The sequence below is a fragment of the Aythya ferina genome (genome assembly GCF_964211825.1).
Source record: "Aythya ferina genome assembly, chromosome: 12".
In the NCBI taxonomy this organism is placed as follows: Eukaryota; Metazoa; Chordata; class Aves; order Anseriformes; family Anatidae; genus Aythya; species Aythya ferina.
Window position 1 is genome coordinate 3,232,118 of NC_140308.1, and position 23,715 is coordinate 3,255,832.

Below are 23,715 nucleotides of genomic sequence, written 5' to 3' on the forward strand. Positions count from 1 at the left end.
GCTAATAGATATGAATTCAGTAACAGTGAGAAACATATTCAAAACCAGAACATACTGTAACAGAAAACAAGAGGGGTTATGGTTCAGCTTTTATTCAAAGAGAAAGATAAAGGCATTATGTTCTGAATCTCTGAGCCTGTAGGTAAGTCTGGTATAGAAAAGGTCTACTTGCTACCATTGCAAAACAGGAATGCACTGAGATTCTCTAAAACAGCAACTTTATTTTTAACCAGACGGAGTCTTTTATTTGTGAAAGCCCACTCTGTGTCACATTCACACCTGAAAATGCATTAGGTGGGAGGAGGGGAGGGGGAGGACTGTCCATCACCACTGCATGCCCCAGTGGTAGGTCCACAAAGCTGCTTCCACGGCTCACCACTGATACTAATTAATTTCATCAAACAGTGAGAGGTTGGCATCAAAATGCATTATTGACAGAGCAGGTGGGGTAGGTTTGCAAAACAATTGCTCCTTGCATGTAGCTATGTTAATAAGGAAAGAAGGAAGAAAAAAAAAAAAGCAAATGAGGCCATTAGCCTTTTGAGCTGTCTCCATAATTGCCAGGTGCTTAGATTTAAATGAGGTATTTATAAATTTGTGCAATGCTGCTCTTTGCAGCTTCTGTCTGAAAGATTTATGGGGAGGTTGTGCTGCTGCAGGCTCACCTCAGCTGAAACTGCTCCTATGTTAGTGGCAGTCATGTTCTCCAGGTTTTGCTGAAAACCAGCTCTCAAGACACAGGTAACACATCTCTTTTTTTTTTCTTTTGTTCTGATGCAAAAAATTGTATCTCTTTACTCTTGTTTCCAAGGAAGCAGCTTTATTTTTATAAGCCTAGTAGGTAAAACTTAAACATGTCATATTTTATTTTCTAGTCTTTCTTTTCATGAAGTTTATTTTGTCTGTCTTGTCAATGTTAACTAAGCTGTAGTCATACTGTAACAAACAAATAACATCTTCAAAAGGGTGGGATTTTTTTTGTTGTTTGTTTGCTTTAAGATATCTTTAAGATTATTTTTTTCTGGTAGGAGAGTGGGGGAAGATTTCAGCTTTTCAGCTGTGTTTCTTTATCTTCTCTGAAATATAAGAAATTAGGTGAGTATATTACAATTTTTATCTTATTCCCTGCATCTTACATGTTTATGTTGTTGGAGAGAAATTGGGTTCAGGGAACATGCTAAAAATATAGCAGATAACTGTTCTGGAATTGAGATAATATAGAGAGGCTCTTCTCATGAGAGGCTGGCTGCAGAGAGGTACAAACCCAGGGGTATAGCAGGGATCATTTCAAGTTCCTGTTCTCCTTATGTGAAAAGAAAGAGCTGCCCCTTCCACTCTTTCCTTTTTTCCAGCTAAAAAGAAATTTGCTATCTTGCTTCCTAATTCACCAAGAGTGTAAAGTGCTGCCTCTCAGAAAATAAAAGTAGTGAAAACATCTACTTCCTTGGAAATATTGCTGATGGGTTCACCTTTTGTAATGAACCCTAGAGCAACATCCTGTTCTCTTTTTTTTTTTTTTTTGTATGTCCGTGGCTGCAAAATTTGGCTTCTATTGAATGGATGTGCACAAAACTTACTGATATATGAAGAGATACTTTTTTTTTTCCTCTGTCTTAATTCTGCAACATAACAACACTCTGAACTTATGTCCTAAATAGTGTCACTATTGAAAATGGAAATATTGGCACACATTAGGGTTGTAGCATTTATTCTGCTGCCCAGTTCAGAAACACCCTAATCTATAGCACTATCTGACCAGACAGCAGAATGTATCCTATACATCATCAGTTTGCTCTTCTGAGGATGGATGTCTCTGGTGTCCTCTTCAAAGAGAAAAAGTATTTTGCTAAGAGAGATTAAGTCAAGCCTTTGATGTTTTTTGCTGGGGGGAGGGGATATTCACTGATATTAACCATAGAGCTGTGCAAGTGGCTGAATTACAGGTAGAGGTTTCCAAATACACCTCTGTTCTAATACTCTGCAGAGTACTTCCTATTCTTCACATTGAATACTTTGTAAATATTCTGGTAATGGGTGAATAGGGGGGTAAAGATCGGGAAGGGAGGGGTAGAATCCTGTTTAGAAATAAAATATCATCCTGTCCAAAAAATTATAATGTTTATGTCTATGGGGGTAAAAAGTATTTTATGTGAGCTCCCACTTCCTACTAAGTTCCATGCCATAATGTAGAAATCTGATGGAAAACTTTGAAATCCTGTTGACACAGAGGAATGCTTTTCAGTGAGGAGTTGTATGTTGGTGCTCAGATATAGTGCACTCAAAACAGCCCCTTTGGGCTGACACCAGTAGTCATGCTTTGTCATTAAACTCGACACTGTAAATGCCCTCAATGAGGCAAAATTTGCTACCTCTGCCCTGTGAATGCAGGCTGAGCTCTTAAAACTGTTAACTTCCCTCTCACTGCAATATCTTTTGCAGTAACAATACTTTCCTAGAAGGAGAAATCCTGCAAGCGAGGTCTGATTGCATGTGGAGCACTGTCAGCTTGTAATGGCAGTCAGGAGCGTGTGTCAGCATTTCTGTGTTTGAGCCACCTGATGTAATGGTATTAAGATGCTAACATGAGAGTCCACCTCTGCAACCTGCCAACTGCTGGCTCCTCCAGTCGGTTTTGGTTCAGAGTTTTAACAAGATGTTTCTGGTCTGTAATCAACGTAAACTTCCCAAGCAAAATCTGGTGGAACATCCCGATTTCTGGATGAAACACATAGTGCTTTACTTTGATTGTAATGTTGCCCTGCTTTAGGTAACGCATTGGAACAGAAAGCAGTTTCTAATCTTTGTAATTCCTGCTTTTTAAAGCAGGATAGAGCTGTCAGGTGAGATATCAAATAGAGACCAGCCAGTATGCTGGAACCAAAATGCATTATTAGAATGGTAACATCTCAGAGCATGTCCTACTGATACCTACCTTATGCTTTGGGTTAGGTTTTTCTCATGCCAGAAAGTTGTTGGCATCAGTGGGACTGAGGCACATGAAGTTATTCACATGCATAAATGTTATCCATCAGATTTCTACATTATGACTTGGAATCAGGGTTGTTCCCTGTGCTGATTACAAAACCCATGAAACCTCCAGCAATGAGCAAGCTGATGCCATGCTCCTAATGTCTCATAGCCTATTTGACAAAGTCCCATCCCTTCAGGCAGGCTTCCTGAGACAGACTTGCTTTTGCCCCTTCTCTGAGGGCTCAGAGGAGTAACTGCTCCCCCATTGAGGGGACAGAGGCTTGGACACCTTGGGAGGACCACAGGAGTCCCCAGTCACGATGCTCTCCCAGGATGTGTTATTGTAACACTGAACTGACTTCTTTCTCCTGGGTCTCAAGCAAGGCAACTCGCCTTTGCAGTGTTGTCCTCTCTCTTGACTTGAACCCAGGCCTCCCATCTGCAAATTCAATAGAAAGTGCCTGCTTTCTATTGCAAGCTGCTTAATTGGCTGCTGTTCTTGCTCCTTCAGCCGAATTTGCATTAAAGAAAGACCTGCGATCTTTGGCATTCCCTATGTAAAACTCCATATTTAGTGTATGGAGCTGGCAGTTCTCTTAACGCCCACATCTGTCTCTGCTCGCCACAGCTGATTTATGTTTAATATCTTGAAGGCATGTGGTGCCAGTCCCACGTTGAGCTCTGGATTGTGGTGGTCCGTCTGTATTTGTTGAAATTGGGCCCAAAGAAGCTGGCTTGGAGCAGAGACTGCGAGGAATGCGAGCCAGTGGCCGTCCAGACAGCTCTGTCAGCAAGCTCAGGAAACTGGCTGAAAAATACTGGGAAGAGGCCCAGATTTCAAACAACCTGTGGAGCTCTCATGAGAACACACTGTTTTAAAACAGAAAGTTGACTGATACTCTTAATTACAGATTTTAAAAAATGAAGGTTAATGATGTCCCTGCCATGGCAGAATGCAAGGCATGTTCCCCAAATTGCAGTCATTGAACAAGCAGGCTTCATCCTCTTGCGTGGAAAGCACGTTTTCATGTGCTCCATTCTGCCACTTTCTCAGGCAGAGATAAAGATCAGGATGCTCTTGGGATCCCACAGCTATGGGCTGACCTTTAACTGCAGCAAAACTGGCCATATAGAGAAATCTTTGGTGCAGGGTTTGGCTTTTGTGTGCCTGCTTGCGCAGGCAATGGTGGGGTTTGCGTGTTCAAGCTGTCATTCCACAAAATAAAAAGCTATCATCATGAGAGCAGCTTCATCTCCAGAATTAATGAGCTCTGTGGCCTTTATTAGGGATGGGGATACCTCGAACAACACAATGATTTAACCAAATACAAGCTATAGGGCTCAATAGTGGAGTATAGGGGTGAAATGCAAGAGTCTGAGAGCATGGTTTTTTTTGCAAATGATCAGATATTTCATTTTGGTCTTCAGTTTTATGCATTTAGAACATGATGGACTCCAGTATATCGTATTGATCAAACTCTACCCTGAGAATGAATTGCAACTTTTAATTGCAAAAAGACAGCTTTTTACCCTGCCTGCACTGTTAAAATAGCACTTGGATGTTTTCTCTTGAGAAATTCTCATTTTCTTAATTTATTGGTCTTGTGATTGGGTCAGCATATCTGGAGCTTGGGATATTGCACAGATTTAATATTGGGCTGCAATTCACTATAGTGAGTATTTAAGTCTATATACTTCAGGACAATGCTTCATTTTTCAAGTCAGGAAGTGGCTATTCAGTATCCTGACTTGGACAGAGCTTACAAAGAAAGATCATTTAAACCTGTGTTTCTGAGATTTTATTCATAGTTCACTTCATTCTGAAAAATTTTATCTCAATTGAAAATCACTCCATATGAATTTTAAAACATTGAAACAGACTGCTCATGACATGTAAATTTGGAAAAACCAAAAGTGAACTTCAGAGTAAACTTTTATTTAATTTGAAAACATTTCATATGAATGGAAAGAGATTTCTTTCTATGTTTAAAAACTGATCTTCTCATTATTCCACATGTCAATGCTCTACAAACTTTTAAATGTCAGTGATGACATTAGGAAGGAGAGTAAACAGGGAAAAAAAATAATTAAAAATATGCTCTCGATAGTGCCTTGAGGTTAAACAGGGTAAAGCTTTGCTTCTAATATTTGTTAGAGGGTAAAATTATGTAGCTCTTCAAAACTGTAAATATCACTGTTTCACAAAGATTATCTGTTAAATGTATGTTTCTTTTGCTCAGCAACTTGGCTGCAATGATTTATGCCAACTGGCTTAGAAACAGTGAAAATTAATTTATGGCTCATTCCTAGTTCTCTGTTAATGTCTGTTGAAAAAGTAGGAATGGGAAGGAGAGGACTTCAGAAGTTTCAGATGGAATGGAAACCCAGTGTTTCAGAGCACTAGACTACTTAATAGCTATATTTAGTAACTTCATGATCCCTGATGGCTGTTACATGGACAGGTATAAAATGCTGGCCTTGACAGAGAGCAATGGAAGAAATTCTGCACAATTTAATAAGCTCTGGACAAAGCTTCCAGTTACTGGTCCAGAAATAAGGAACTGCAAAGGACTTCTGGGGTCCCTTTCCTTTTTTTAATTACTTTGCTTCACTACTTCTATAGGAAGCTTGTTCCAGGGCCTCTTGCTGCCAATGGAAATGGTGTGGAGAGACCACTGCATTCAATGAGCTAGATGTTCAGAAGGAACAAACAATCAGAACATGTAAATGCTTTTTTGGCCAGCAAGTGACACTTATGCTGATGCTGTTCTTTACCAGAGTGTTCTCTGTCCTCACCAGCATGTCTCCCTGAATGCAATCTCAGGGAATAGTTGTCAAACTGAACAGGGCAAGATTGTTATTCCACTGAGCGTGATTGTCTCAATCATGATGATCTCATGATTGATCTTTGGGAACAGCCTGTAACCTCCTACTATTTATTTCAGACAATGTGAGTAATTTATATTTAGCTGGTTTCTTACTGGGTTCCAGTCTGGTGCCAGCTCCCATCTTTGCTACTCTGAAGCACTGCATGTTTTTTTTGGTTGGTTTTGTTTTTTTTTTTTTTTTTTTTTTTTAGCTCTGCTCAGAGAATGGAGAAAATCAGGGAAAGATGGCATGCTTAGAATTGCTCAGGTAAACTTGCTTCACGTTTTCTTCCTTTTGTGTTTACCTTGGTATTTGTAATCACTCATAGATTTTTTTTCTAAAGCTTTTCAGATTACTGCGGACAGCTGCAGGCATGTGTAATTGTTCAGGTCACCCCAGCTGAATACATTTATTTCTGTCCTGACTAATGGACTGTGCTAGCTTTCCCACTTTTCTGGGTGACTTTTCTTCCCCTCTGTACACTGATTTCAGCATACTGAGTCCTCTGAGTTTTCTTTCCTTCTCATGTGGTAACAACCATTTTTGGCCACTAATTCCTATGAGTGTCCAGCCTTTACCCTGTATTCCATACACCCTCATTGAAAGCATGTGTAATGTGTTCATTTAATTTGGGAGTTATACTCACTTTTTCTAATCTGAGCGTCATCCTTACTGCACAGACAAGCCATGTCTTTTCCTGTTCTCTTTTATTCTTCTGGTTAAAGAACTTTGTTTATTTTAATATCCTTTGCAAGGTCTAACTCAGCTTGACTTTTGGCAATTCTTACTTTACCCCTATGCCTGCTGACCTATGAAATGCAGCTTTCTTTGCAGATTCTTTTTTTTTTTTTCCTATTCTTGTCCCTAGCAGAAGCAACTAGTTTCCCAGTTAGCTCTGGATCCTCCAAGTTTTTCTTCTCATACTTGTAGTGTAAGTCCCACATCAGTTTTCTACTCCTGGTGCACAAAATTTCCAAAAATCCTACCAACATGTCACCAGAAGCTGTGCTGGAGCCAATTGCGCTACTCAGAGCCTTTGATTATGAAAGATCATGCTTTGGAATGAAAGCATGCAACCAGACCTGATAGCTACACACTTTTGGATCTTATTCCATCTCACAGTGGCTGAAGTTTTATTCGAAGTCTCTTCTGCCAGAAGATCCTCTCTAAGTGCCAAAACAAAGCTGAAAATTTATTTTATTTTGTGATTATTTGGTGAAGGTATATAGTGATAATGACACTTTAGAGCATCCAGGTCTTGCTATCATTAGTAATGTTTGTCCTCAAGTGTATATGGCAGTTAGAGGCTCACATGTTGAAACAATTTGTGTTATGTTTTCTGATATTTCAGATCTCTATTCAAACTCTGAAATGTGACAGATTTTCTGAGAATTAAGTTTGTCACTACTTTGGTCTTAACACTAATTTTATGACAGATAACATGGTAGAACCTAATAAATGGACCAGGGTATTACAAGGGAAGGAACTGGGGTGTTATAAAATGAATAAAATAAAGGTATATTTGGCTCAAGAGCTTACCAACTACTAACAATGCTAGTATTGAACCTGGGAATAATCTTCGCATATGGCTGTTTACATCCTCTGTAACTTCAATCCCTGTGTTTAATAAATAAGAATAAAACAATTAACAATAAATAAGAATAAAAAAAATTCTTTCTAAATATAAAAATGAAAATGCACATAGAGCAAGTCTGACCTGTATAATTATTAGTTTCAGAGCTGCTTTTGCATTCAAGCTATGGCTGTCCCAACACCTGAAAGCAGAACTACTTTCTTGGTTGAAAGAAAATTCTGTGATACTGTCGAAGGGTTTGATTCCTGTAAGGAAGGAAAGTTGTTTCTTACTTGGGTTGCTTGAAAATATTCTCCAAACAATTAGTTAACCAAAATTACAGGCTTTACTACAGTGAATTTCTCTAAAATGTGTCTGTGTTGGCTGCCTTCTTTTTTTAATTAAAAGCTTACAAACTTTTTACATGATTTCCAATGAAAACCAAGAGATGTGTTTTCTTAGTCACTTCTCAATTTTTGTATTTACAGTAGCATTTTGATTTTGTGGCAGAAGTTTGTAAATGCATGAGTAACTTTCAGGAAAACATTTTTTTAACAAACGCATCCTTGAGTTAACAATGTGCCAATGCCCAAGTTCTATACACAACTGAGCTCCATTTTTCCTTCCCAGTGATGCCAGCTCAGCGTTTCTCAAGGAACAAACAGCCCCTGTCCTACAGAAAAGTCAAACTGCAAATGAAGCTGAAGAACTGCAACTCCCATTGAGATACATGGGAGATGGGGTTGCACAATCATGACTTAATCCAATGTTACTGTTTGTTTTATGCTTGCAAAATCTCAGCAGATATCCAGAGATCATATTTATTCAGCATCTCTGCCACGATGTCTTGGGGGCCAAAAGAATGCATTCAGGAAGGGATTAGACAAATTAATGGTGGGTAAATTCACTGGTGGCTACTGAACATGGGAGTCTGGATGCAATCTCTGGTTTGCTTTGTTCCTAAGCTGCTGGGAGTTGGAAGGACAAACCAGGGGAAGGATCATTCTGTTCCTGTCCTTGGCTTTTAAAGTTTTTTTCCTACACAGTAAGTGTTGGCTGCTAACAGAGCCAGGATATAAAGATAAGGCCATGTGGTTTTTATTCTTCAGATTTAAGTAGTCACATAATAAATTGATGGTTTATGTGGCATCTCTTGCCCAGGCTGTATCCTAGTACAATTACATTTAGCACCTGTTGTTCAGCTCTCTGAACATTAATGTAATTGCAAGATCAAATATCTGTGGAATACTTTTCTTTGGTGTAAGTATCTCTATTTGGTTTATGTTAAAATTTGCTTCAATTCTCCCTTTAGCTCCACCTTTGCAAGGTGAGTCACTAATTACATCACTTGTTTCCTTGCAAAGACAGTTTCACTAGAAGCATATAGGTATCACATCTCTGGCATTTTAATCTTTTTCTGAATCTTGAAAATGTCTTATTCTAAACAATCTGTTCATTTTAAATCTAAAAGTAATAGTATCCCACTGCATTGCCAGAATAATTTGTATTTTCTCATGCCTTGTGAAATTCTATAGTCTTCTGATCAAGACCAAGTTCTTCAGTCAAACGTAATTTTATTGGGAAAAAATATATTCACGGCAGCATAGTAGACAGCATATTCAATTTAACTTCAAATATCTTATTTTTTTTCTTCAGAAATCATTTGTTTTCATTGTTACTCAAGCATGAAAATATTTAGATGGAGGTCCTTCCTGATTTTGGCATTGTCCAAACATTCTTGGAAGTCATTGATAAGGCTTGCTCCTACAGCTGTTATTTACCTCATTGTTGTTCTGTCCATGTTTTTGTCCTAATCTACATGAAATTATACCAATCCTTGGGTTACATTCTATTCTACTGCAACTGTAAACTGTAAAGTAGAGACAAGATCGAACCCCACTGGAGCTGAGCAACATCAATACAAAAACAATGGTAGATATTCACTTTTAGTGTTTTGACTGTTCAAACTGGATTAAAAAAGAAAACACAGAAAATGCCACCTTCCACTAGTCCAAAGGATCCTGTGCCTTACTGTATATAGCCCATTTTCATACTCCTAAAATATATATAAATGTTTGCAGTACTTGACTGGGATTAGTAAAACTGTTTTCAGAATGTATAATGAGTAAGTTGGTTTCTGGTTTACCAAATAAAAACAGAACAGAAAGAAACTTCTTTTTTTAACTGACTAACATCTAGCCAGACAAAGCTGGATTGGCAGCCACAAAATACCATTATAATCAAAACTGATATAAACAAAAGGGTTTTTTATTTGCTAAATACCACTGGTAATTTTATGTCCACCACCAGACAAAAATTAACAAAAATTGAAGATTTCTTGAAATGTGCTTTTCTATTGGCTCATGGAATATCTGAACAGTTCTCAATACCCTCCTATCTGTTCTGCTATTTTGATTGATAGAATAAGATATCCAGATAAATTGCTATCAGCCCTCATGTTTGTTCAGAAATATTGAAATTAGAACTTTGCTTGCTTCTGACAGACCATGTATACTTTTTAGTATAAAAAAAAACAAACAAACAAACAAAAAAAAAACAACAACAAAACAAAACTAGGAAGGATATTTGAACATGCAGATGTTTTAAGGTCTGTTTTCTATAATACCTTGCAAATTGCTTTCCACAAATATTTCCACTATATTTCAATTCTTATAGCCCCTTATTAAGCTAAGTGCCTAAAGATTTGTTTAGATACTGAGGTGTTTTTATTAAAAGATGGACTTAAGCACATGCTTAAAGTACATAAGGAAATACTTTGAATAAGCCAAGTAACTGCGAAGTGTGATTTTTATATTATTTTTGCCCACAGATTTGAATAAATACTCAGGGAAGTATTTTTGCATTAATTTCCCATATCTTATTTGGATAAGAAAGCAGGGAGGCAGCACAGTCTGCCACACCACCATTAAATACTGCAAAGAAGGCTTTGTGCTCTGGACCGATAGTTTGCATGGACATGCAGGGAGTGGGGAGCCCAGCATGTTCTGGCACCAGGGGAGCAGCAGCAGTCCTGAGGGACCTGTCTTATTAGTAATTACCTGGCAATCACCAGTGAAGGAATGTTAGCTTGATTCAAAGACTCATTTGAAGACTTACATATTTTAATATAAATGTAAGAAGATCCATAGAAAATACTGGTCGTATGTGTGGGCACTAATGATGTGTTATTTAAATAACTTGCTTAACCAGGAACTAATTTTGTAACTAATTGTCATGTTTCACCGTGGTTTGTTTTGCTGCACAGTTGCACAGGAGATGTAAAATTGTGCCCCTGCTGGAAGGAATCTGTTGGTCAACAAACTTGGTTCAGGATGAAACTTGATGGCTGTGTGCCCACTAATGTCATCCTTACACAGGTGAGCTTTCTGCTGGCTCTGAAGAGCGTTTTGCCTTAGCAAAAGAATAATTAAGAGCCTCAAGATCAGGCTCAGGCCTACTTCCAAATCATGCAGCAAGTCTTTTTGGGTGAGCCAGTAGTTTCTGCTGTACCTCCCCTGCCCCAGCAGTTTGTTTTGCAGCCCCTTGGTGGAAAGAGAGCAGAAGGAAAGATTTGTTTCCAGCAGATGGATTCCTTTAATCCTTTTTGCAGTCTGCCTGAAGCTCAGCGGCTCTAGCTCCTACCGCTGGGCAATGGGCATTTGCTGCTTTCGTTTATTAAATCGGAGGCCTTGGTGGGCTGCTGGAAAAAAAGATTGGGAAGGGGGTACTGGGGAGGGGTGAGTGTGTGAGAGAACCACATGTTAAAGCTGCCTGTGTATGAACAGCAAGCTTTCTGGCTTGACATTTATTGAAAAAATAGATCTTAGGCTGTATCCACCCAACACCTGTTGAGAAACACTGACCCCATTACAGAGGTTGGATTTACACTGGCTCTGTATAACACCCTATAAAGGAGGCCACTGGTGCAAAAGATTAAAGAATGCTGTTAAGTAAGTTGTTTTATTTCTTTTGAGACTGAAAGAAAGCTGCAAAGTGAGAGAAAGCTTTCCTCAGTTATTTACTCTTCATTACTGGGGATCTTGAAGGGCCTTGTATAAACTGCTCTAGTCGGGTCATGACAACACTTTATAAGGTGCAAATGTTGAGGTGGAGCCAGTGCTATACTGTAGGGGAAGCAAATGGAACGGTCCCTCCCGACTAAATGGAAAGTTAGTGCTAATAAAAGCTCATGGCTTTGGCACAGCTTCCCAGGCACAAGGGGCCCATGAACACAGGCCTGCACTGGGCCTGCTGAGCCCCAAGCAAGTGCCCCCAGCCGGCACACGGCTGAAGGCAGTGCACGCTGCAGTTGAAGTTGCTCCACATGAACTTCGTAAAGTCCTTGTTGGAGCTCAAAATCATATGTTTAAGGGCTAGGGAAAAAAATCCCTTCTCTTTTACTAGCTGTGGTATAATGAATAGCCCATTTCAAGGAATGTGTGAGTTCCTATTAGGGCTGAGTGAATGTTGCAAAATATTTGCAGTCAACGTGTGTCCCAGTTTTCAGACAAATGGCTTTCTGTGTACTCGATCCCTTCTGCTCCCTGCCTTCCTGTCATCTGTGGGAACTGGTTCTACCTGGGCAGAAGCTGTTGGGGACAACTTACAAGCAGCTGTAGGCCGAGGCTGGGCCTGCTCCTCATCCCCTTTTCATTCAGTGAAATTAGTGTTCATGAGGGGAACTTCTAGTTTTTCAGAGCTAAGCGGAGTGCCTGGAAGGTGAAATATGTCTTGTAAGGAGTTATGGACAAAACAATGCCCAAGCAGGGCCATGGGGATTGACCTTCACACAGCCATATGTAATTGGGCTTGAGTATATTGCACTGAGGCATCCTGAAGTATCTGAGACACCTACATGGGGCTGCCAGATTTGATACTGAACCTGTGTGAGACCCATATCCTTTATGAGTAACTGTGGGGTCAGGGGGACCCCTGAGGACATCTCAAACCATGTTAAACAGCTACTTCTGGCTTGCTGACTACAGCTGCTGTCTGAAGGCTGGCTGGAATCATGGACACTCAAAATCCCCAGCCAGGGAAGATAAACAGAAAAGAGATGGCCACTACTCAAACCAGGCAAACACAAAGGAGGCACAGAGGCAGGAGACATTGGCCTTCATCCACAAACATTCTTTGGAGAGATGAGGATGCCCGGTAAGGCACTGTTTCACTCAGTGTTTGCAGAAGCTTCAGCTCTTCAGTGCCTCAGGATAAGTCCCTTGCTTTGGAGAATCCCTGATGTAAAACCTAATTCTTCTCCTTCCCCTATGTTCCTGGAAGGAAAAAAAAAAATAAAAAAAATAGCTACAAGAAGCTCTGAGGTGGTCAAGGCCCTCAGGAGCTTCTCTGCTGCCCTCAGGACATTTCATATTTGAGCTGCCACATGTTGCATCAAAAGGGCCATTTTAGGCAACTGGGTCCTGTCCCTTTGCCCCCTGGCCCTGGGTGCTCCCATCACCATGTGCGCTCTCTGTTTATGGCCAGAGATGGATGGACTCTGGGCAGCAGATGTCCGGGTGTGAGAAAGTCTCCCTTTATTCAGCCGGCCTCTGAGGCAAGCTTCTTTCTCACCCCACCCTTTCCACAGCTCTGTTTGGACACAAACAGTTTCTGTGTAGGAATAATTCCTTCAGAGCCAGGAAACATGCACTCAATGAGACCTTCTTTAAAAAAAAAAAAAAAAAAAAGCTTTTTACCCATCTGAGCCCCTCAGGGCTGGGAATAGTCCCTTATTTCCCATGTAAAGATGTAAGACTGGCATGTGCTCCGCATTTGCAATAATCAGAGCAGCTGTGTGAAGCTTCCAGATTTGGGCTCCTTGTGTATTAGGAGAACCAAGCCCTGCAGGTTCAATTAATAGGCTTTGGAAATGAACCAAGGCCTGACAATCCCCAGGCCTCTTTTAAGTGAGGGAAGGTGGCTGTTGGAGAAGAGTTAGACCTGCCAGGGTCTTGATGCAGCTGGGACACACAGTGAGAGGCTGAAAAGCTGCGAGTCTGGAACCTGTACTGTGATGGCTGCTGAGCCAAAAAGTCCCATTGCTGGGACAATAAACAAATGGTCTGTGTGGATGAATGCCTCAGCTTTTGGTTTGCATGGGCTGTAAAATCCATATGCTTCCCAAGTCACAAGTCCCAGCATTTCAATCTGAGGTCTTTAATGAAAAGGATGAACAGAAAAGTTTCACAAAGTGGGAAAAGGGTGGGATTTGTAAATTAAAAAAATCCAAGAGTGCTTTTCAAACATAGGCCCATTAAGTTCAAAAATCTTTCCATTACTAAATTCAGTTAATTACCATCTTAAATAAATAAAGACCTTGGTTACCAAGATCAAAGGCTGGGGCTTCAAACTAAGGTGAATTCTCTTGAAGTCACAGATTCGGAAAAGGGCCTAAGCACACAGTGTGGAGATGGTGATGTAGGAGGCCAGAGAAGGTGAGCATCATGAGAGTTGACAGGGAAGACAGCCCTGGCCCCATAACCCCTCTACTTCCACCTGGAACATGGGCACTATCCCCCTTTGTTTCCACCATCCAGATCCAGAAGAAATCACAGGGCTACTTGCTGGCTGCTGTTCAGTTGAGCGTTTCTGTTCCCATCCTGCCAGTTAAGCCTTTAAATTTTGGCTTCAGCAAAGCCCAAGGTCAGAGTAAAATGTACACGGCTGTTGATGATTGATGACTAATTTGAGGTGAAAAGTCCTGCATCAGGAGTTTTCCACCCAAGAACTGAAATTCTCTGCTTTGGCACTTCTCTTAAAAGAAGGCCATTCAAAAAACAGATTTCAGGATGAATTGACTGAGCAAGAGGAAACTTGGGATGCTGGCTGCATATTTATTTGTTGTATCTGTAACAAGCAGTAAAAGATTAGGAGGAGGGAGAAACAGAAATGCTCTGGGATGACTGGGAAATGCACAAACTTTTATTTATCAACGCTGTTTACTTTAAAATACATCCAACTGGAGGGTTAGGTGCAGACATAAAAATAAAAATAGAAAACATCCTGGGCCAGACTCTTGGAGAATGCAAAGGCATGGGAGTTTCCATGGCTTCCAGCAAAGCCCGCCACATTCACACCACCTGCATTTAGTTGCTCTCAGTTAAATAAAGACAGCACCACCTCTGCAGTGGATTTTGCAAGGAGAGGGAGGGAGAAAGAGGTGAGGTCTCTGAGGTACCTGTGAGCTAAATTGCGGGGGCACAGCAAGTCTGAATGAGACTAGCAATGAACAGGAAGCCACAGCACGGGTCAAGGAGCACAGGTGGGCTCCAGATATGAGCAATGCTATGAAGCACATGGGCAGCTGTGCTCAGTTTGCTGCTGTTCTGGGTGGTCCAAAGGTGTAGTCCCACCGAGAGTTCATTGCAGCAAACCAAGCCCTTGCCTCCTGGACCTGTTATGGACTTGAGGGAAGCAAGTTCAAGTGGGGTCACCAGAAATAATACGATCATTGAGTGGTAACAATGCATACAAATTACCAACAGACCATGAAATTCAGCCTCGATCTGTTAAAAATGCTGAAAATGCAGCAAAAAGAATAATAAATAATTGTACAGTTAAACGTTATGTACCCAGAAGGTGACATTGAGGTCTGTCTTAAAGTCTTATTGATATTACTTGCACATTATTTATGTTATTTTAATAGAGTTAATCCCATGCTGAAGCATCAGAACGGCTGGACCAGGCAGTGATGGAGCTCTAAGGGGCACCAAAAATGCTTCCCAATCTGTGGCAGCCCTGGCAGATTTGAGTGACCACAAATAGCCATATCTGTAGTGGCAAATATGTATTTCCTCTTCTCAAACAGACAGAAGTCTCTGGGGAGACTGGGGTGGAGAAAAACTGTTTTCCACAGGAGTCTGGATTGTAAATCATGGTTTAGTTGTATCTGGGCATTCCTACCAATTTATAAATACTTTGTTCTTCTCCTAGCAGGGATTTTGTAGTTGCTGTGGATTTCTACAGAGCTTTTCATGGGAGACATGTGGACCTTTTTGTATTACACTGCCTTACATAGGTGCTAGTGGTTGTGAAGGACTGGGACTCAGACACACAAACAGCCTTTTCCTAAATGAAACCTCTCTAGTTTATAGGTAGAGGAAGCAAAGCAGAGCCATTTCAAATTGAACAAAAGATGCAAGAAATAGAATGTTTATATTACCAAAAAAGCTCAAACGAAATTACGGTCAGTGCACATTTGATCAATTTTCCCTGCTTAATGCACCTTAATTAGCTGAAGATAAGAGCCAGCCGACTGTGCTTGCAATAATACAGTCACAGAAAAATGCCCTAGTGAACTCTCTCTGAGATAACATCTTCAATAATCTTTCCGGTGTTAAATAAACAGCCAGAAAGGAAAACAGGAATGGATCCAAATATTCATTTCTCCTTGGCAGTTGTGTTTCTGGGAGTGGAATGGTTCTGGATGGAGGATCCTACATATGGCTTAGTTAATGGATCGTGATATGAGTGAAAACCTTCATAAAGAAGAATTTAAAAATGAGGGCTCAAAGAAGAATCTTGCTTGTGTAAGGAATGCAAATAATCCTTAGCAGACATGACTGCTATTGGCATCTATTAGAGTAGGCATTGCAAGAAGGAGAGCCGGGTCTGGCCTGCAAGGAGATGTTAGAGAAAGGTGGTGGCATGTGGTAGTGCCTGTAAGGAAACTATTAGCTGAGGAAGCAAATCACATTTCTATAATTTTATTAGTATTGGCCAAATCTGGGAGTTCTCACCTAGACTTTAATTGGCCAATTTTTCTTGAAGTCAGTTGAAATTTGCTGGAGGTAGGAGATCTGTAACAGCTGAAAAAGGTCTTCAGGACTAAAACCCACTGTCTTTTCTTGTACCAGATGCTCTGAGTAAGTGTCAAGAGGTCCCTGTAAGGCAATTTATAGGCACATAAAGAATATGGGCTTCTGAAGCTGTACAATCACTGTGGCTGACAGTGAACAATATTTTCCCTTGCATCTGAATACTATTAGTGGTAGAAAAGAAGACAGAACCATACTTGAAAATGTGAAGCAAAACTGAGATGGAGACGTTTCTGGGTATGCCAACACCATTAAGAGCATAAATTTTGCTATTTAATCTCCATTTCTACCATTTTCCATAAAACAACATGTTAGCTTATTCTGGTTCCCAGGGGTAAAATAACCTCTAGGTAGAGAAGTAACCTCCATGAAAATTAACCATTTGAGGAGTAATGCTTTTTTTTTTTTTTTTTTTTTTTTTTTTTTAATGGGTTTCAGATTTTTAATCTCTGTGGTGAACAAGTTACTACTCCAAACAACTGTAAAGAAGAAGGGTCAGAGTAGAGAGCAGTAGGGACTGCTCCTTCTCGTGTACATTTGTAGAAGGGGACAAAGCAAGATATCTGTGACATAGTCAACACCCTCAAGGATTCCCTCTAAGCTGGATCTGAGTTAAGTTTGAATTAAACTGTGATAAACCCAAACTACTGAGCCATTTCTCAAGCAAAAACTTTTTTTTTCCACACTCAAGTGTACTTTGGTGTCCCATTAGAAGCCACTTGCATCTGAGGTTTGAAGACTGTGGAAAGTGACTGACAATTAATCCAAATGAACAAAATTTGTAAGAAAAATGCTATGGACACATTTGGGGCTTGCAATGGAATTTTTGAAAGGCCTATAAAATACTGATGGGCGCAGTTTCAACTCCATTGAGCTATGCTACTTGTACCACTTCTACGTTTGACTGAAACAGCTGTTTGATAGCTTATACTTCAGCATGCTTTATACACTCTTGATTTTATTTCATTTCCCTATTGATTTTTGCTATAAAAACATCAGTGCATGTGTTTTGATTTAAACAGCTAAAATGCTGGTTTGCATTGGTTATTTTAAATGGTCGAGGCTTGTTCAAATACTCAAAACTTTTCTTTCCTTGACTATGGAAAATTGTAGGAAATTAAGAAAATATTCTTTCTTTGGGCTCTTTAAGCTCATATAAAGATTTGGATGTTAGCTCTATATGAGTGTATAGGAACATGCATATAAGTGAATGTATGTTTGCATGCATATGTGCGTGAATAGAGAAGAGCCTTGAACATATTGGGAATTTCCTAGTAGTAGAAGTGATAGGCCGTTTTTCTTAAGATTTTTATTGGGATCTTTTTTTGGGCTAAGGTGTGAAAATTGGCAGCTGGTTGCATTTTCTGACAGACTGCTGAAGATTGGCTAATTAGAAATCAAGTCTGATTCCAAGTCAAACAAGCTGAGGCCACTAAGTCTTCATAGGATGTTTGTCTGAAGCATTTCAGTGAGCGCTAATATTTTCAGAAAGAACAATATTGTTAACCCAAGTTCACAAGTCCAATACAGCACTTGTTATAAAGCAAAACTGGTGTAAAATTTGCTCTGAGTGATCAGTCTTCACGATCCTTCCAGCCAGGAAATAGGGCCCAAATCATATGATTTGTTTGTTATTTATGTAAGTGGTAACACTGATTTAAGTGCAGGAGCTGGCTTTTTAGCAAGGTCCTGATGGTTTATTCGGTTTCCCAGCTGGGGTGATTAAGGTCAAAGGATTTCCCAAAGGTCTTTGGGAAAAGCACATTCAGTGATGCATCAGCCCCTGTAGAAGTCCCCCACCCTCCATCCGTTGTCACTCAGGCGGCTCCTCTCTGCTCTAACAAGCACCACACCAGTGAGGCTGAGGACAGAATTTTGGCCCCGTTTCCTCAACCTTATTAATTTCAAAGTGCTCTTCTACTAAATATACACCGCAGGCTTCACGAGTCCACATTCTGGCCTGAGAGACATGGCAGACAGTGAAATAATTTTCCCCAAAGACATGATGGAAGCTTCATAACTCAAATCAGGCAGAATTAGGTCTGACAAAGCATGGACGAATACGCTGGTGTGAACAGAGCTCCTTTGGCAGAAGGACTCAGAGCAGAGGACTTAACATGCAATGAGCTCTCGTGCACCATTACTCACCCTGTGGTCTGCAAACCACTGGTGGTCCACGAGGCATCAAGACAGGAACCATGAGACGACTGCAATTTCTTTGTTGTGTGGCGGTTGTGTTTTTTTAGAAGCACAATGAGAAACAAAATAAATGTGAAGGGAGAAAATGCAAGCCCAAAGCACTTAAAATTGAGACTGATTTTTATTTCATTGTAAAGAAAAGTTCTCAAAGCAGCACCACACAACATGGTCCTTGGATTTTACATCCTGAAAAAGTGAGATTGATTGTGGATTTAAGTGCTGAAAAGCACCAGGGCAGTGGATGAAAATGGAGACTGAACTGGGAGCTTTCTGCTCTTATTCTGCACTGGGAGCAATATCAAAGTATCCAAACTATTGGGCTTTTGTCTTTTCTGCCTTCTCTATCATATTGAGGTGTTGGGTATAATACTATGTCAGCTTTAGGAGTCGAGAGTTCTGTTGTTTTTTTTTCCACCACAGCTGTTTTAATTCACTTGCCGCTTACATAGCTTCTTGTGCCTCTGTTTGCTTGTTGTAAAACCAAGAACGTTTTATTGAGGTTCTCCTCCTTTTACTGTTTTCATGACTGTCTAAACAGTGCTAACTGATTGCAAATACCTATCATTTCCATACTGATTGAAGGTCTCTTCCAGTTGCACTGCCTGAGTACCTGGTACATCACAGCCCTTTCATACTACATTGGATCCTGGTTGTAAAGTTTGTAATGAAAATTTGGGGTTGGTGCATGTGGGATGGGTTCTATGAAATGTGTAAAAGAGCATTGACAATTCTGTACTGCAAGTAAGCTTTTCCACAAAACAACAAAATAATTTCATGAAATGTGAGGTTTTCCTGGATTCATAGTGGCAAAGCAGAGGGGATTATTCTAAAGTATTTGAAGGATGAGACAAGACTTTGGGAGAAAGCAAGAAAGGTAATTCTTTGTCTCTGAAATCAGCTGTTTTTATTCACTCCATGTTAAGGCTGAACCCACAGAGAAAGAAATATCCATTTTTTCCAGTGTGAAGAGTTCACCAAAATAAAGCCGAAGGAATGGAATCCTCCTCCATTTCCTCAGCTCAGAAGTGATGGATTCCTTCAGCTTTGTACACTCTCTGATGATATTAAAGTGTCTGTGACTTCATGGTCACCACAGAGCCCAGCTGAGGTGATTGGCATTCCCAAGAAGTGTGGTCCACACCATCCAGGCTTAAGAATGCTCTTCATGGTACAAACATTAGTCCTCTTTTATTTATTCTGACCATTTAAACCACTATATGTTATTGAATGTGACCATTTTTTATAGATTGTGGAGATCATTATTTGCACAGTTCTCTCTTTTGTTTTCGACTGTTTTTCTTATATACATATGAAGTACTTTGGATCCAGCAGAGTTCATAGAGTACAAAGACTTGTGCTGGAAAAAAATATTTGCATTTCGCTAGTATTCACGAGAAAGGTCAATAAAATAAAGCAAGATGAGAAATCATGGGGTGAAATGCTGGCCCCACCATAGTCAATGGGAGTTTTGCCATTGACTTTAATAAGGGCCAGAATTTCACTTGTGTTGCCTCAGATATGGAGAATGACTCCTTTTTGTCCACATATTTTCAAGCCTTAGGAGGCAAATGGAGTAGAAATAAATCAATACCCCATCAGAAATGCAGATTTCACTTTGTCCTCTATGTTTCTGAATCCATAAAACATAAATTCTGGGTAAACTTTGAACTCTGTGTTTGACTTAGATTTTTGTTATTTGGATTTCAGGAAGACTGACTGTTACAGAGGTTGCCTGGATGGGCTCGATAGGTGGAACAACCTGAACAACAGAAACACAGAACATTCTTATAAGATGAAAGCATCCCTCTTATAGATCCAGGACTGGACAGGCTGTCTGCTCCGCACAGTAACAAAGACTTGAAACCAGATTGGCGCGATGCCTGATACAACACTAAATGCTTCCCTGTGGCTTTCTACTCCCAGGGAGAAAGAGCAAAGAAATCAGCAGGGAGACTAGTGGAAGTCATGGTTTGACAACATCAAAGAGCAGCTTGGACCCTATCCTTATAAAGAGAAAAAGGTTGCCAGGATCCCATGAGTTGGCTGACTAATAAGCGAAGTGCTGCCAATGCTCCGATTCAGGATGGCTTGGGCTGACCCAGTGAGTGATGGCCATTGCCGATGGAAGAAGTTAGCAGAAAAAGCAGGGAGATAAAGAAAAATAACCAAGCAAATACAGGAATTGTGAACTCATGGAGCACAGGGGGAGTCGCCTCTTGAATCAGAAACGTCTGTGTTAGTAGTAAGGTCAACAGTGACTTCTGAGAAGGGATTTGCAGCATTCGTTACCGCTTCCGTCCTCTGACAGAGACACATTGGTGTGTGGTGCTATTTGTCTTGTCCACACTGATCAGAATAATGGACAACGTGGCGGGGGGAAGGAGGAAAATGCATCATTTAAAAAACCAGGATGGCCAGATGTACATGTACACTGGGATTTCACATATTGCATGCGGGTCAGCCCCTTCCAGTTATTATAAATGACCCTGTGCTCCTTTATGAAGACCAGATCCCCAGTGAGGTCTGAGTGACTGGATTCGCTCGTTTGCGCAACAGAAAGCAGTTGCAGCATGAGGCAGTCCAAGTCACACTGCTGCAGACAAGGGACAGGCAGCTGCCTTTGGGCAAGAAGAAGCTGTGTGACCATTTACTGGCTGAAGGACTCTCCAGGGAGCATGGAAAATGTTTCCTACTTCTCCTGAGGTGGAAAAATCCATAAAGTGAACCTAAATGAATTGGATGAAAGGTGCTATAGTCCTGAAGATCTGCTTAAATGAGAGATTCAGGGGAACATGGTGAGCAGGGTGGCTCCCAGTTTGCTGTAAAATCATTTCTCCTTCCTCACTATGCCCACATGCTCTGTCCCTGAAGATCCTGAATTTCATCTCACACTGAACACTGCTGCAAGACCTGGTTTTCCCCAGAGAGGTTTCCAATGAAGCATTGAAGCCAACATCTGAGGAAGAGGAACGATTTTCCTGGAGGCATTATGGTCACAAACTCATATGCCTCTGCCACCTGGATCTTGTCTTAGCTTGACCGTGAGGTGACCAAGTTGATAGGGACAGAGATCTGCTCCCAGCCTCACTATATTTTTGAAAAGTCACTTCCCTGCATTTCCCTATCTCTGATTTTTGCCTTATCTGTTTAAACTGTCAGTTGCGCAGAGGGGTTTTGTAAAGCACCTATTGCAATAGGGCCCCGATCTCTCCTGAGGCCTCTGAACACCATGGTAATATAAATAATAAGAAAGCATTTATCAAAGCATACAAAGGAAACTCTCTGTGCTTTGATTTAAAGCGTGTAAAATGAGTCTTGGAAAACATTCCTCCAAAGGAGCAGAGGATTAATTAACACTTGTCCAGCCCGTTGCGACCACAGGCAGTGCTGGGAGTCCTCTGCACTGCTGACTTACCTCCAGGAAGAGCTTTCATCGGGACGGGACACGGACAGGCACCAGAAATTACAGGACCTCTCCTTGCTTTAACTGGGTTTGCTTTTCCGCACAAAGAAAAGAACACAAAAGACCCCAAGGAAACAGAAGGGGCACAAAATTATGTCGTATTTACAGAATTTGGGAAGGAGTAGTTTAGACCCTTGAGGCTTAGAGTGCTTATTGCTAAGCTTCGATGCCTTGCCGCACATTTGATTAACGACCCCCCTGGAAAAAAGCAATCCATGACCGCCCTCCCAGCCCGAGGTGCTGCCCGCAGAGCATCCGGCTGCTCGGCCGCGGGTCCTGGGGGAGCTGTGCTGTGACGCTGAGCGGCATCTGCGGGGACGTGGGGAGACCTCACAGCTGCGGAGAGCCCAGTTCCCAAATGCCGCCTGGTCAGAGTTCATCAGTCTTCCTTGCTGAAAAGACTCGAGAGTTGGAGTTTATCATCTCAGCTGGTTCAAATTGCAGAGCACGAGAAGGGAGAATGGTTTTCCAGCTTTTAAGCCAGGATAATTTGTTTGCTTTATTATTATTTTTTATTGTAAAAATGGTTTAAATCCATCAAGTTACTCTTCAGAGTTACAGAGTTGCAATAAATCCTAATCTGTTTGGACTCAGTTTCCGATTAATTTTTTTGCCAAACACCCTAATAAAAATGGATTAATTTAAAGCTATGTGGACCAAATATATATAGAATTTTACAGCAGCCATTTCTTTAGCTGGACTAAACTTTTGGGGTATTCATGTTTGAATCATTATAATAACAATAAAAAGAACAGGTAATTGCATTGCCTGTAAAAAGTCATTAGACAGGAATGGAAATTTATAAAACCCTTCAATTATCGTTATATGAGTACATACACGTGCACATATGTACTTGAAAAAATATGAATATTGAGGATAATTATGGGATATTGAGAGGAAAGGAGGCTGCTCTGAGGTTTATATGAGTTATCTTCTAGCTTTCTGGGATTCTAGCAGTCTTATGGAGCCTCATATGTTCCTAACAATGAAATTTTGTTGTGCATGAAACACTTCCCTGCAGCTGACTCCTGGGCAGGGAGCAATGTGGAGTGCATGGGGGTGAAGGAAGGGTACCCCACTGAAGTGCAAGGGGCATCCTACCCTGCTTAGCTTGCTGGACAACGGATGGGACTGCCCATGTCCCCAGCAAACCAGTGGGGTTAACGTGAGGAGGGAGCAGCCATAAGAGCAACCTGCCCTAATTTTTCAACTGATCTTTGTATAAAACTGCGAATGTCAGGGCTCGACATTTATTGTCCACAGTCCTGATCACTGTCTCGAATCAGGGACAGCAAATAAACACTCCTGGCCTGAAAGACTCTATTGTCTGCAGAGAGCTGAGTGTTTCTTCATGAGAGGATTTATGAACCGCGCTGGGACAAGGAGACAGTGATCAGCACAAAGTTAGAAGGCAAAAAACATCCTTTGGATAACCCAGGAGCAAACCCAGTGTGATGCAGGCTTTTTTTAGCATGTGTGCTGATGATGGGGAGCGGCATTGTGGTGTTTCAGTGGGGCTACGGGGCTGAAGCAGCCATCCCAGACACTGGAGGGGAAAGTGGGAACGGAGCCACAGGGTTCAGGAAAGCAGAACTGGTGTCATCTCTGCTCAGCCACCCCGCTTCCACTTCCCCAGGGAAATGTGCTCAGGAAAGGTGGGGATATATATTGCAGGGAGTGAAACCGTGGAAAGAGATGGGCTCCCGTCACCTGAGAGCAAAGCAGGGAGACCTCCGGCTTTCCTTGCACGTAGGTGGTCCCGGCCAGCTTAATGAATACATGGGAAATGCAAAGAAAAAGGCCAGGGGAGAAAATCATCCCTCTTT

General features: G+C 41.0%; 1 protein-coding gene across 9 annotated transcripts; it reads left to right on the plus strand.

Moving 5' to 3' along the window:
* Positions 1–307: 307 nt before the first annotated feature.
* On the plus strand, positions 308–22,478 carry LOC311443621 (uncharacterized protein). Of its 9 annotated transcripts, XM_084533941.1 has the most exons (7): positions 310–345; positions 619–741; positions 1,029–1,095; positions 6,050–6,105; positions 10,677–10,788; positions 19,388–19,594; positions 20,134–22,478. In XM_084533941.1, the coding sequence occupies exons 4-7, from the start codon at positions 6,083–6,085 to the stop codon at positions 20,140–20,142; spliced, it is 351 nt and encodes a 116-aa protein (XP_084390067.1). In that variant the 5' UTR covers positions 310–345; positions 619–741; positions 1,029–1,095; positions 6,050–6,082; the 3' UTR covers positions 20,143–22,478. The 9 variants fall into 9 exon arrangements, 3 of the variants coding, with proteins under 3 accessions (XP_084390067.1, XP_084390066.1, XP_084390068.1); XR_014697357.1 differs by lacking the exons at positions 19,388–19,594; positions 20,134–22,478 and adding an exon at positions 11,912–12,762 and having other exon boundaries at positions 308–345; XM_084533940.1 differs by lacking the exon at positions 310–345 and having other exon boundaries at positions 433–741.
* The last annotated feature ends 1,237 nt before the right edge of the window (positions 22,479–23,715 follow it).

Coding starts and splice junctions, on each gene's coding strand:
- LOC311443621 (XM_084533941.1), top strand. CDS start 6,083: ATGGCATGCTTAGAATTGCTCAG. Junction 6,106..10,676: donor GCATGCTTAGAATTGCTCAG/GTAAACTTGCTT, acceptor TTTGCTGCACAG/TTGCACAGGAGATGTAAAAT. Junction 10,789..19,387: donor CTAATGTCATCCTTACACAG/GTGAGCTTTCTG, acceptor CATTTTTTCCAG/TGTGAAGAGTTCACCAAAAT.